This window comes from Erigeron canadensis, chromosome 4 (assembly GCF_010389155.1).
Source record: "Erigeron canadensis isolate Cc75 chromosome 4, C_canadensis_v1, whole genome shotgun sequence".
In the NCBI taxonomy this organism is placed as follows: Eukaryota; Viridiplantae; Streptophyta; class Magnoliopsida; order Asterales; family Asteraceae; genus Erigeron; species Erigeron canadensis.
The window spans coordinates 24,388,162-24,402,502 of NC_057764.1; the positions used below are offsets into that span (position 1 = coordinate 24,388,162).

Here is a 14,341-nt window from a genome sequence, read left to right on the forward strand (position 1 = left end):
TTTAATAGTGACGAGTTTTTGCATTACTCTATGTTATCAAAGTTTGTATTAGGAAATTTGGATCCATATTCTGTCACGTCTTAAACTGAAAGATAACTGAATGGCCAATATTAGAGAGTAGTTATTGATTCGAACTATAGTAAAAGATACATTTATCTTGCTGTAGAATAAAGCTAAAACCTGCCACGTGATTGAAGTAAATAGTTAAAATGTATTGCATATTTCAATTTTAAGAAATGGTTATTAGAATATTAGTTGCATATTGCATTGTTCACTGAACAGCTAGCAGCCTGTCAGGATGAGACATTTTTACTTTTATACTTTTAATTACAGCAACGAATCTATATAAAGGTCAAATATATACATTTACATGGTAATTATCTTTTTTTATCTAAATATCTTCAATGAACATATAGAGTCATTGTCAATATATTTTCTTTTCTTTTACATTTCTTATATTATTTTTCATTTTAGTTGCATGTGTTCTATTTTTATTGTTATAGGTTATGTTGTAAAGTTTATTATTACATCTTGTATCGAAAACTAATATAAGGTCAAATATAATTATCATTATTATCAAAGTATCCTTATTTGTGTGAATGCAACTATTCTTCCCAACTTTTATGGTTAAAAAAATGTTGCTTTCTTTTTCTTTTGCGTTTTCTTTTGTTCCTTTTTATTTAAAAGTTTTACTGTAAGAACCCAAATCTTCTAATAGAAATCGATTAAAAACTTTTTTTTTAGTACCCACTGCGGCACAGTGAGGCGAAACACCTCCACTGTGGCGCAGTGGAAAACCACGGCATAAAATGTTCAAATGCCCACTATGGCGCAGTGAGCAGGGTATGACTCCCACTGCGGCGCAGTGGAACGACCTGCAGAAAACCCTTTCATTTAAAATCAACTTTCCTACACCAAAACACAAAATGGTTTCAACCAAAAATGCCATTTTCCTTCAAAACCTTTCATGGACTAAGCCAAACTTGTTCATGACATATAAAAACCATTTCAAAAGACTTGACATCTATACAAACTTTATAAACACATTGTTCAACAAGTGGGTCGGATGCCCAACTTGGATAATTCATCAAATCTTTCAAGACTTGCATTACCCATTTAAGTACAATTTTTCAGAATTTCCAAAATGAGTTAACCAAAAGGGATTTGTATCAAGAACCATTTGTATCAAGACCCAAATTATCCATAATGCCAACCTTTCAAATGGCAAGAACTTCCAATTATAACTTCACTCGATCGCTTCTTTACCCTTGCTATTACCAACTCCTATAAAAAGAGTTAAACAACTAAAACGTAAGCTACACTTAGTGAATGCATACACATACAATCATAATCATGTCATTTCCACTTTGTGCATCAAGCACCATATAAGCCTAGCAAGCTAGCCTTTTCATATAAATCAAACAACATACATTCAATTTTCAACATGACCATGGACAATTTGGCTAGTAGGAATTTACCCACCTACTAGCTCTTGCATACAATATGACTAGTTGGAATTTACCCACCTACGAGTTCTCAAAAAATTCAACAAATGGGTCATAGGAATTACCTATGACTTCTAATAACAAGAACATGATTATATGCATATACACTCACCTCAAACTTGGCTACTTGACACAATAAGGCTACAAGTTCAACAATTTATTCTTCAACACCTATACAAGAATAATCACATATCATCTATGAGTTCCATGACTCAACTACTTACAAACATCTACTTGCATTCAACAATTCTAAGATTATGGTGTTTGGCTACTAAACACTTTTCCAACAAACTCCAAATTCTCAAAATAAAGCTTTATTTCATAATCACTAGCCAAACACCATGAGATTCTTACCAAGGGGGGTTTTCACTAACAACAATTCTTTCAATCAATTATCCATTTATCATTCAAATTTAGTTAGGGTTTTACTTAAACATCTCCAATAGCAAAAACCCCGAATTCTAAGGCTAAGAACCCTAAATTTTAATAACAGTTAAAACTAGGGTTATGAAAATCAATACCTCAAGAATGAGAGACAAAGAATTAGGGTTTTCAAATTGAAAATCTTCCCCCTTTTCTTCCTTAAAAATTTCGGCCACCACCACTTCAAAGAAAGCCCCAAATTTAAATTTCTAATTCAATTGGAGATGATTATTGTTATTGTTTCAAGATTACAATTCTTTACTTTGAATTTTGAAGCTTCAATTACATGCATTTTGAAGGATTTGAGATGAGATAATGAGAAGTGGTTGAATTAGAGTGAGTGGAAGAACATAAGTCAAAAACTAAGTGGCTGACTCTTCTCCCTGCTAGCCACGTCTCATCTCCATTTTTGTGGGTAAAATACCTGCTAGCTACTAAAGTTTCAACTAAATTAATCCCTTAACTCAAAACAAAACACTAAAAAATTAATTAAATGTCAAAACTACAAAAAGGGTTAATTTTCTATTACCTTAAAATACTGGGATGTTACATTTATTATTGTTATAGGTTAGACTGGTATAAGATTTACAATAACATTATTATTGGCAACAATTTAACTATTTTTTAGGTGCTATACTATGTCACTGTTTGTATAGATTTATATTAACATAATTTGACAACGATATAAGTATGTTTTTTAGTTACATATATTAATTTATTGTTATGTTTATGTTGTTGTAAGATTTATTACATTAACATCATAGATTCAGAATCAATATAAGGGTCGAATTTTACATTTAATATATTGATAGTCGGGGTGAAGTATAATATATACATATTTACATGTTCATTAATTTTTTCATCAAAATTTCTTCAACAACGCATAAGAAAAAAAAGTAAATTGATGACCTTGGTCCTATATATCATCTTGATATCCAAAGTGAATACCATATAAAACTCATATCTAGTGAAACATCAATTTCGCACATAAAACACAAGATATATTTCTACGCCTAGTGTTAAGTATTTACACATTTTCATGATAATTAATTTTTTCATTTAAAATATTTATAACTAACATATGGATCAACATTTCTTTAGCGTTTGGTCTTTTAAAAAGATGAATTATTTTTTTATTGTTAAAACATGATGTTATATTATTTTCCTTAAGAATACTTTTTGAGTTAACAACCATATTGCTAGCAGCATGCTGCTATCATTGATTTTCTCAAAAAAAAAATTTACATTCACACACATGCTAGAATTGATTGTGAGAGGAGAAAATTATAAACATGATGCTTCTAGAAGAATACGAGTATTTGTTTTTCCCATATTTTATATCACTAAAACATGAAGATTTATTACTTTTATCACTTTGATTTGAATATTTGTTGTAGTTCTACAACCTTAATACTATAACTTGCCAACGATGACTAGTCCAACTGGTCAGAAACATCCTAGGTTTACTTAAGGTCTTAAGTTTGATCGTCAGGGATGTCAAGTTTTGGAGTTTTTTTCCCCGAATACTTGTAACGACTCATGGTCAACATCTCGTTGTCTAGGGTACGTGCAAGACTTCACCATTATACGGTGAGGTTTTTCTTATGTCACATACTGACTGAATGTTCAAAAAGGAAAAACTATAACTTATGTTTTTTCATAGCTAATACACTAATAATCTCATTTGAAAAATTGGTTCTGAAATCCTTGTTGGAGTTGTACATTATTAGAATTGAATCAAATTATATATATATATTAAAAACAAATCTTAGGTTTTCGTGCAAACTACATAACTAAATGTTTTTTTTTTTTGTTTTTGTCCCCACCTATATCTTTTTCCTACTTTTTTGGTTTTTGAATGTTTGTCCCTACCCATCTCTCTTTTTAAATTTTTGGGGTTTGTCAATTTTTTTTTTTTAAGTTTTAAGTTTTTTTTTTTAAAATAAGGGTAATGGAGGAAATCATAGCCTCAGTACCACAATTGAATATCTATTAATTCACCACGTATGAGTCATATGATGCCGGTACAATATATCCATCCTAATCCTTGCATAATCAACGTGTAAAGAATAATATACTTTTTATTCTTTTTATATTCACCACATAAGTTTCAATCTTACACTTTTAACACTAAAATATTATACATTTTAGTAAATAATAGTATACTTTTTATTCTTTTTATTTTCACTACATAAGTTTCAATCTTTACAGTTTTAACACTAAACTATAATACATTTTAGTAAATAATAGTATACTTTTTATTTTCACTACATAAGTTTCAATCTTTACACTTTTAACACTAAACTATAATACTTTTTAGTCAAGAATAGTACATTGTCTATTCTTTTTATCTTCACCACAAAAGTTTCAATCTTTACACTTTTAACTTTTTATTCTTTTGATTTCACCAATAAGTTTCAATCTTTATAATTTTAGCATTAAACGATAATACATTTTAGTAAGTATATTTTTTATTCTTTTTATCTTCAACAAAAGTTTCAATCTTTACACTTTTAGCTTTTTATTCTTTTGATTTTCACCACATAAATTTCAATATTTACACTTTTAGCACTCAACTATAATATTTTTAGTAAATAATAGTTTCCTTTTTATTATATATATTTTCATTATAAAAGTTTCAAACTTTACACTTTTAGCACTAAACTATAATGCTTTTTAGTAAACTTTTTATTCTTTCTATTTTCACCACAATATTTTAACTATTTACACTTTAACACTAAACTTTCATACTTTTTGATTTTCTTTTATTTTAAAGTTCGGAAAACGTGTAAAGATTAATATTTTTATTTTCACCACAATAGTTTCACTCTTTACACTTTTAGCACTAAACTTTAATAACTTTTAGTAAACTTTTTAATCTTTTTATTTTCATCGTAATATTTTAACTTTTTATACTTTTAGCACTAAACCTTCATACTTTTTGATAATCTTTTATTTTAATCACAACATTTTAGCCTCTTACACTTTAGCAACAAACTATTTAACATATATATTAAAAAGAAATGTACAGGAAAACGTGTAAAGAATAATAAACTTTTTATTCATTTTATTTTCACCACAATATTTGAACTATTTACACTTTTAACACTAAAATTTTGTACTTTTTGATTTTCTTTTATTGTAACCACAACATTTTAGTCTCTTATACTTTTAGCACTAAACTTTTATGCGAACTACTTTCTTTGACACAAAAATTTTACTGTTTATTTTTTAACTGTCGCGTGCAAAGAATAATACCTTTTTTATTCTTTTTATTTTGACAAAAACATTTTAATCCCTTACACTTTTAGCACTAAACTTTTATACTTTTTTTATTTTGTTTTATATTCACCAGAACATTTTAGCCTCTTACGCTTTTAGCACTCAAGTTTTATGCGAATTACTTTTACTTTCACACAAAACTTTTACTGTTTTTTTAACTGTAAAGTGCAAAGAAGGGTAACCTTTTTATTCTTTTTTTTTTCACCACAACATTTTAACCCCTTACACTTTTAGCACTGAATTTTTGTACTTTTTGATTTTCTTTTAATTTTACCACAACATTTAAGCCTCTTACACTTTTAAACTAAACTTTTATGCGAACTACTTTTACTCGCACAAAACTTTTACTGATCATTTTCTAACTGACAAATGTCCATTTTTTTTTATTTTTAATTATTTGAATAATACATGTTTTCTTTAAAAAGTTTGTGGTTTTTAACCTCGGTCCATGAATGCATACCTATTTGTAACGCATTATCTTTTGAATAATTCTTTTCTATTACTAGTAAATCATTAATAAATGTAATATGTCACAGGACAACGCCCGGGTGACATATCTCGAAACTACAATTAAAATATAAGGAGGTATATGTATGAAAAGTAAAGATAAAGGGCATTACCCTGAAACATATTTCCAAGCTTCATTTCAACCTTTTTCTCAAGCAAAAACGAAGCACCCCATTTTCTGCCGCCGATATCTATCTCCGACGACGGTATTATATATATCTATATATATTATTTATATAGATAGATTTCTACTAGCTTCTCCTATTGTTATTATTATGAATATATACATATATTTGTGTTTAAATACCTTAAAATGGTATAATTATCACTGAAACATGATTAAAGTAATTTTATCGATTTGAAGTAATTTTTTTTGACAATGTTAATTGCAATTATGTCGATGTGTATTTAATGAGTTTATATAAATCATTTCGTGATGTGTAAATTTGCATATAAGGTGTTTGATGAAATGTCTGAATGAGTTTTTGTGGGTTTGCCTTTTTGTAGGTTTTTGATATCTTTTCAATTACTACTATTTTTCTATATCAAGTTTTGAGTTCGCTTCGTGTTGGACTAATCGGGTATTAGTTTTATCATAATCGTAATAAGATCAGTTGTGCACAATAATATTCTTTTACATTCGGATATCTTTATAAATTGTTGCATGATATATGTCAATACATGTACTAGGTTGCACTCTACTGAAGCATTATATAATCACTTACTGGTAGTCTAGACCGAGCATTTTGAAAATATTTTGTTGGAAATAAGATGTAGGGGGACTCTATTAGTTTTCTTGAGATTTAGGGGGTGAGGGGGAATATGAGGGTTTACGAAGTTTGATACTGTGACTGCTCTTTACTTTGAGATGTGTGGACTTGTGATAATGTGATCATAATTCGTAAGCTATGTATGTAAACGATCTAGTTTCAGATTAGCTCGGCCTTCTGTCTGAAAGATTTGATTTACAAGTCTATTTTATGGAATTTCACCATCGTCAACTGCTTTATGTCTTTATGTTTAGATACTCTTTTCGTCATGTACATGCATTGCTCTGCTTGTTGTATTGGCGTTTTGATTAGCTTCTCATGAGTTTATTTGTTTACTTTCCTCGGTTTTCCCGTCAATCAATAATAATATCTATTTTTCCAACTGTAGCTCAACTAAAATTATCTTGCTTGAAACTCCTGGTGAAAGACTGCCATTTAGCATAAGTCATGGTGGGCTGGCACCGTCATGTAAAATCTATACTTCGACAGGTTGGAAAGAGAGTGGAAAACAGTTGTCAGGCTCATGCTAACTTTTCCAGTTCTCCATTGAAGTTCTCCCCACTTCAAGGTGAAACATTGTCTGATATCTAGTAGATGGCGGTTGCTTGGATTGGATGTTGCAAAATGGGTGGGTAGACTGATGGGTGCAAATGAATATGGTCCAAAATAGAAAAAATTTCTACAAGCCATCTCGGGTTTGGTGGACTTACCCAGACTCACTTTTGTTCGTATCTTATAAATAAATAACAAATTATTTGTATACTATTACAAAATTTATAGTTTTTTCAGTAATTTTTTAAAAGGATTGGTTTATTTGAGGTTTTTTGCATTAAAAGTACATTTATGGGCAGTCTCTGTCCATCTAACTCATTTTCTTTCAAGCTAATTTATACGTTCTTTTGTATCTTCCTGCTAGAAATTTAGAGATACAACCTAACCTGAATTGCACTAAGTTACAAGAAAATGTGCTGGAATGCCACCTCTAGATACGTTATGGAATCCATCTTGTGCTGAAGTTAATTTTTTTATAGTAGTTGTACGAGATACTCTAGTATATGGGAATTAGCACACATATATTCTTATTTTCTTCTGGACATAGCCATTGTGTAATCAGTTTTCTAGTGCCATAAATCTTAATACCATACTTGCACAATATAACTATAGTTATAATTTTCAGGTTTGCCACCTCATTTACACGGGCTTTCGGTTCCATATACAAATGTGTCAAGACCATTATATCACTATTTCCAGCAATTGGTAATGCTATGGATCTGATGTACACAATTCAACCTGTTAACTTTTTCTTTTATATCAAATATTTACAGTTCAAACCTGCCAACTTTTTTTTAATCAAACAGTGCAGTTTTTTAGATTATCATGCAGGATAAGATTAGGCATGTGATCTTGCTAGATAGCTAATGCTTTCTGTCCCGATGTTTTCCTATCTATTATGGCAGGGATTTACTAGTACTAGAAGCTTGCTTTCATCTGAAGCAGTCCCAGGTCCATCTCCTTTGACACCACAACTTGCTATAGGCAGCGGTCAAGCTGAAGCTGAAAAGGCTGTCTCTAAACCGTCAAAAGTCCAGGCGATTCTTAAAAACATAAAACAGGTACGAGGTGCCACTTGACTTCATCTTCAGTATATGAAATGAGAGAGTACTTGCATTGTTTCTAGCTGTTTATATGTGAATGATTTTGAACTTCTGGTGAAATTTATCTTTGAGCTAATTTCTAAGATTGTTTGTATTATTCTCTTAATAAATTGGTAAATATATTTTGATCAAGCTACATTTATTTTATATCATGACTCTTTTTTATGCTTTTTTATACAACTGATGATTTCAGAGTCCGAAGAAGGTGAACTTGGTTGCTACATTGGTACGTGGCATGCGTGTTGAGGATGCATTACTGCAGTTGCAGCTGACAGTAAAGCGTGCATCAAAAACTGTCTACCAGGTGACAACTCTTGCTGTGTTGTTGACGTGTGGATATAGATAAGCTCATTAACCTTTTGGCATTTTGTAAAAGAATGAAAAGCAAGATTCAGGATCACAAGAGAAATTAGAGGTGGCAAAAAGGGCGGGTTGGGTAATAGGTCAAATTTGTTAAATGGGGTTGGGGTGAGAAAGGGTTATTTCTATGTGTGGCTAAAACTGGTTTAAATTAAGTGCAACATGAGTTGACCTGTTTCCTTATAGTCTGTTGAAAGTTGAAATTGTCACATATAGTACAGATTATGTTATTCTTTACATGACATTCCTTGGTTTCGTGGTTTTTTCAAGCATCAAGTGTTATCTTTCATAGTGTCATTTTCCACTGCAGGTTATCCATTCAGCACGGGCAAATGCCACACACAATTATGGATTCGAGGCAGATCGTCTAATTGTTGGTAATTTGGATTAAACAAAAACTTCTATCTTAAGTCAAATCACACTTGTGAACCCCAAATTATTGACACAACCAAAAAGTCTTGCATGTCTGATGCTCACATCGCAAAACTTAAAATCCAAAGTCCATAGTAATAAGAATACAAGTTTCGTAATTTGACACATCAGCATTGGCTACATTTAGCATACTAGCATATCACGTTTTTTGGGGTGCAATCGGATTTTTCATTAACCATGAAACATATTATTACACTGCAAATACATATTTCAGTTTTAACCCAATTACTTCTAAATTGGTTGTTTTGAGTTGGTAACGTAACACACAAAAAAAAAAGAAGCTGAATCGAAAAAAAAATAAATGGCTTGAATGTCTAATGTCTCGATGGTCGTCCAAACTATCAATGAAATACAACCTTCTAAGTCTCTTGATTTTAACAAATGTTACTGTCTTTAACTATGGTAGTAATTTAGCTTTTGCAAAAGGGTTTTATCACACTAAAGTTATAATTTTCAAAAAAGAGAGAGGAAAAAAAAAAAAGTGTTTGTGCCAAAAGGGTCTCTGCCAAATATTAACTTCTTTTGATCCGTTGCTTGCCCAATTTATTATCTCTAATTGTGAGGAACCCATATAAAAGGATCAGTTCGTATAATAAAGAAGCGAAATGACTGTGCTGCATTATGTCACTTTTAGCTGGTATCAGATTCTAAGAACTTTTTTTTAATAGCAGTTAGAACAATTTTGTAACCTTATATGATCATATTTTGTTACAGCGGAAGCATTCGTTGGTAAGGGATTTTTCAAGAAAAGGGTATCATATCATGCAAAAGGAAGAAGCGGAGTGAGAGTGAAACCCGAATGTAGACTGACAGTTGTTCTTAGAGAAATAACCCCAGAAGAGGAAGCAGAAATAGCCAGACTAAAAGTCCACAACTTCAAGAAACTCACAAAGCGAGAAAGACGGCTTGTACCTCATCAGCTTATCGAGACAACCCCAGTTTGGAACCGTAAAGGTAAAGCCAGAAATCATGAAGATCAAGCAGGTGCTATGGCTGCATAAGATTCATCTTATGAAGAATAACATGTTAGGACCTTGAAACGATAGTTCCTGTTTTAATGTTCGAAATCTTGTGATTTTGTGGCAATGGTGGTAAGGTGGTGACATTGTAAAACAAAATGTTAGATGTGGTCTAGTTTGAGTACTTCAGAAGTTATGGTGTTTATTTCAATGATAAGTAAACTTCAGTCGCTGGATATTAAATAATGAGGAATTTTGAAATTAATTTATTAAAAACTGAAAGTTGTGAATCTGTTTCGTTCTAAATATTTGTATGTGTTTTTTGCATTGCCAGTGGTCTTTGTCAGATTGGATGCAACTTTTTAAATGGTTGAATATAACCATCACCAGGTAGGGAGTCTAGTTTAACAAAGTCTCGTGTTCAGATGTTGGCAGATTTGCTGGTGGTGACAAGGAAATGGTTGGAATATGCCAATGGCAAAAAAATCTGGTTAGGCCTCTACATCTGAGTCAAAAAATGACTACCCATCCTCGGGTTAATCCGAACACAAACACCTTCTCCCTTTTATTAGATGGTGGGATATGTGGTGGCTCTGTCTTTGAACTATATATGGGGTAGTAAGTAGTAACTGCTAATGATAAGCTCAAGTGGAATTTGAGTTATGACTCGATCACAAATGTACTAAATTTGAACATCTTTTGTAAGGCTTTTACACTATATCCGTAAAGTTGAGATGTCAAACAGTCAAAGTTATGATTTGGTGCCATATCAAAAATAATTACATCAGTATGTCCTTACTGAGTGTAGTTTTAACGTAAAATCTGTTTCTAACTTATTAACAAATACTACTTTTTCAATTAGTGGATAACAACAAAGTTCTCATATATTCAGATTATGATTCTGTCATCTTTGCTAAAATGGCTAAACAGAGGAGATTTTTGTCCGGTTACTCAAGGAGAACGAGTTCTGAATCTATCGTCTTTGTAGATAGGGTGTATATCACAGAGCACAACTTCATTCTATTCATTGATCACATAGTAACATGTCATCCAAATGACTTTTACATAAGCATAGAGAAAAGCAAGCACTGAATACCCCACCCCCACCCAACCCAACCAACCAACCCACCCACCCCACCACCCTAGTCTAGCCCACAAGGAAAATAAAGAACAAAGACATAAATGGATTTCCATGATAAAAGATTGAGGAAATAATCATTATCAACAAGCATTCACAAATGGATATCCATAAAGCTAGCTAGGACATAAGGTGCATAGATATAAGTTGTACATTTAGGAATCTATGATGTTTATTTTACACTGATGTTAGTATCTTAATATCTGTGATTATAAGTTTAATCACAATATAAGACATCCTCGTCTTTTCTTTAGTTTTTTTGCCTTTACAGGTTGAAGGACTGCCTTGATAGCCACATCAAAGACTGTTTTCACATTCTGCATTTAGTTGACATAAATGGAAATGAGGACCAAATTCACAACCCATTAATCAATGACTCGTACGTAATAAAATCCCAATGCATATCGAGAAAGAAAGAACCTGTTGTGTTTTAGAGCTGCATTCAACATAACCCACTGCTCCTATTTGTTTCTTTAGTTCTTCACCCTGGAATTAGAACAAATTTATTTAAATCTTTAGGAGCTTTCTCAAGTATTTCAGGTGTAAAAGCTAAGTACATCCTCAATAGTTATTGCTTTAAAAGATGGTACCTGTGAAGTTGATATAGTACAAGCACACGGATAGTCCATTAAAAACTTCTTGTCTTCTCTTAAATCTGCGATAACAGAATGACTAAGTTTATTCAAGATTTGTAAGTTATTATTGCGTTGATCGATAAATTGTATGAAAACCAGTAAACTTGTGAATAATCATGAAGAGAAAGTAGCACCAACCTAATTTAGTGCCCACAAGGACGATAGGCACTAATGGGGCATAATGTCGTAGCTCTGGGACCCACTGATCGATTTCAACGAGTGCCCAAAAGAAAAAAGAACACATATGAAACATAATCAATAAAAGTGAGTTAGTCATCATCTGAACCACATACAAATAAAGAGTATGCTAAAATGGACATACCTTCTTTGATATGTTCTCAAAGCTAGGCCTACTTATTAGAGAGAAAGCCAGGATAAAAACATCAGCTCCTCTGTAGCTAAGAGGCCTTAATCTATTGTAGTCTTCTTGACCTACATTGTTTGTTTTTGTCAAAATGTCGTCCCGTGAGAATGGGTCCACTGGCATTTCATATGTGTGAAATAGTTCTGTTTGCATCCATGGAAGCTTAATACTCGTTGCAAATACAAGTCGCATAAAATGGTCTTTGTGACTAAAGAATATGATGGGATGACATAAAATTGTAGGCAAGATCACATGGTTACTTTTAACTTTTGTTATGATACAAAATGACCAATGGGCCAAAAAGTACTTAACTTTTCATGCCTATGGAAACTTTGAGACAAATTCATGCCGAGGATTAGACATTCTGGCACATCCTAATCATTATCATACGGTCCAAATATATATAAAAAAATATAACATGATCATAATTACACCATGTTATGTCACTAATACGGTATGATAAACTAATCAAGTTTGTTATAAATAATTGACTACTAAAACATCAACGTATATCAAGATCACTTTTAAATGTTTTACCAATTAACATCATGTATTACATTGATTGATGATTTATAATCAATTCAAACAATGCTTGTCCTATGAGATGACAGTATGACCCATCTAGATTATGATTGGAGAAAACAATGAAAGATGTTTTAACAATAACATTTGTTGGTAACAACTATAGAAAATGCATAGAACATAACACCTTGACTATATGTTATAGAATGGTATCCTCCAATTAGTTATATGATTATTAATATAACTATATAAGAATTTTCATCTATTTTTTAGTCATCTTTCATATATCAATGACTTAATCTAACTTTTAATCTAGTTAATTTATTTTTTTTCACACACATGGCTCTAACTTTTTGACATTATCCAAGAAATTGTTGAATAATTGTAATGGCAATAATAAGTGATTAAAAGTAAAAGCCAACAGATAAGTTAAGTTGAGAAAGTATTGCCAATATTATATATCAAAGACACTAACAAGACCAAAATCATTTGAATTTGTAACAATGTTCACATGCACTTTGTTACTTAAATTTCATGCAAAAGATTGAAAAATCATATTACATCAATTAATACACATGCAATATTATGTATATATATATATATATATGGACAGAAATAGAGAAGAGATATACCAGCAGTATCCCAAAGACCCAAGTTGACATTTTGGCCATCAACATCAACATTTGCACTAAAGTTATCAAAAACTGTTGGAACATAATCCTGCAAGCACATTTTTTCTTAAGTTGATATAAAATTTCCAAAAGAAAAAAAGTTACAAGTAAAACCGTAAACAAGTTCACACACAAAGAAAGTGATATATAGAAGAAGCTTGCTTACAGTTGGGAAAGTATTATTAGTGTAAGAAATAAGAAGACAAGTCTTTCCAACAGCTCCATCTCCAACTGTGACACATTTTATAAACTTTGTTGTTGCACTCATTTTTTTTACTTTGACTTTCTTGGTTTTGACTACTTGGAAGAACTTGTAGAATTTTTGGAACCCAGTTGAGGAAAGAGTTTGCTTATGGAGAAGAAATAATGATGGGTTTTATACTTTTATTTATTAGAGATAAAAGTGACAAAAAATAATGACTTTTTTGTTAGTTGGCTAAAAAGAAGAGATAAGAGGAAAAGAAGAGCTGAATTCTTTAATTTGACTTTTTGTGAGAAGATATGTCATAGAGTCAAAGTCCTCAGTTAGACATCTTGGACAAAAGGTTTATGGAATGGGATTGTACATTTGTACATATGTAGTATCCGACTGATAAACAATGTTCGTTCGGTTATAATAATGGTCTTATCATAAGATTGCCAATATATATGTAAAAACCTATCTATAGCTCCCTGAGAGTCGGAGACCATGTAAACTCAACCAGTTTGCAAGGCAAATGGCAAAGTTGAAATCTCCAAATCCCTAAGATTAATGTGAAGACCTCAACTTGCCAAGGCATATATATATCATTAATTTTAACCAGCTTAGGGGCGCAAATATTAGGACACACCACAAAACCTTAAATAGTTGTATGTATATCATACGACAACGGCACCTCAAATTTTATTAATTTGTTTTATGAAGGGTTCCAAATAACAACCATCTCGTTTCTGGATTGAAGGAAGAAACGATTTGGCTTTGGATACTCGCCATTGCAAGCACAGCAAAGCTTGGGGAGCTCTCCACTTGCCTTAAACTGTTAAGTTGCTTAAAGGACATGGGAACATTTGGATGTTATGACATGCAGTTGTCCGTAACTCTGGATAACTACTTTCACATAGGAATCCCATAATTGAAT

At 31.5% G+C, this 14,341-nt stretch overlaps 2 protein-coding genes across 4 annotated transcripts; one reads left to right on the forward strand and one right to left on the reverse strand.

The window, feature by feature from the left end:
* Positions 1–5,827: 5,827 nt before the first annotated feature.
* On the forward strand, positions 5,828–10,185 carry LOC122595987 (50S ribosomal protein L22, chloroplastic-like). Of its 2 annotated transcripts, XM_043768479.1 has the most exons (8): positions 5,828–5,923; positions 6,225–6,298; positions 6,876–7,055; positions 7,665–7,744; positions 7,945–8,100; positions 8,336–8,446; positions 8,813–8,879; positions 9,649–10,185. In XM_043768479.1, the coding sequence occupies exons 3-8, from the start codon at positions 6,935–6,937 to the stop codon at positions 9,933–9,935; spliced, it is 822 nt and encodes a 273-aa protein (XP_043624414.1). In that variant the 5' UTR covers positions 5,828–5,923; positions 6,225–6,298; positions 6,876–6,934; the 3' UTR covers positions 9,936–10,185. The 2 variants fall into 2 exon arrangements, with proteins under 2 accessions (XP_043624414.1, XP_043624413.1); XM_043768478.1 differs by lacking the exon at positions 6,225–6,298.
* Positions 10,186–11,080: 895 nt separating this feature from the next.
* LOC122595092 (rac-like GTP-binding protein 5) lies at positions 11,081–13,584 on the reverse strand. Of its 2 annotated transcripts, none has more exons than XM_043767396.1 (7): positions 13,390–13,584; positions 13,185–13,272; positions 11,989–12,173; positions 11,805–11,868; positions 11,622–11,686; positions 11,452–11,517; positions 11,081–11,348 (listed from the first exon to the last, which is right to left on the reverse strand). In XM_043767396.1, the coding sequence occupies exons 1-7, from the start codon at positions 13,489–13,491 to the stop codon at positions 11,253–11,255; spliced, it is 666 nt and encodes a 221-aa protein (XP_043623331.1). In that variant the 5' UTR covers positions 13,492–13,584; the 3' UTR covers positions 11,081–11,252. The 2 variants fall into 2 exon arrangements, with proteins under 2 accessions (XP_043623331.1, XP_043623332.1); XM_043767397.1 differs by having other exon boundaries at positions 11,989–12,098; positions 13,390–13,583.
* Between the last annotated feature and the right edge of the window lie 757 nt (positions 13,585–14,341).

Bases quoted from the DNA above. Each gene is read 5' to 3' on its own strand.
- LOC122595092 (XM_043767396.1), bottom strand. From the start codon at position 13,491: ATGAGTGCAACAACAAAGTTTATAAAATGTGTCACAGTTGGAGATGGA. The intron at 12,174-13,184 runs GTATATCTCTTC...GGATGCAAACAG, and splicing joins GGGTCTTTGGGATACTGCTG to AACTATTTCACACATATGAA. The intron at 11,349-11,451 runs GTTCTTTCTTTC...AACTAAATGCAG, and splicing joins GCAGCTCTAAAACACAACAG to AATGTGAAAACAGTCTTTGA.
- LOC122595987 (XM_043768479.1), top strand. From the start codon at position 6,935: ATGGTGGGCTGGCACCGTCATGTAAAATCTATACTTCGACAGGTTGGA. The intron at 7,056-7,664 runs GTGAAACATTGT...TATAATTTTCAG, and splicing joins GAAGTTCTCCCCACTTCAAG to GTTTGCCACCTCATTTACAC. The intron at 8,447-8,812 runs GTGACAACTCTT...TTTCCACTGCAG, and splicing joins CATCAAAAACTGTCTACCAG to GTTATCCATTCAGCACGGGC.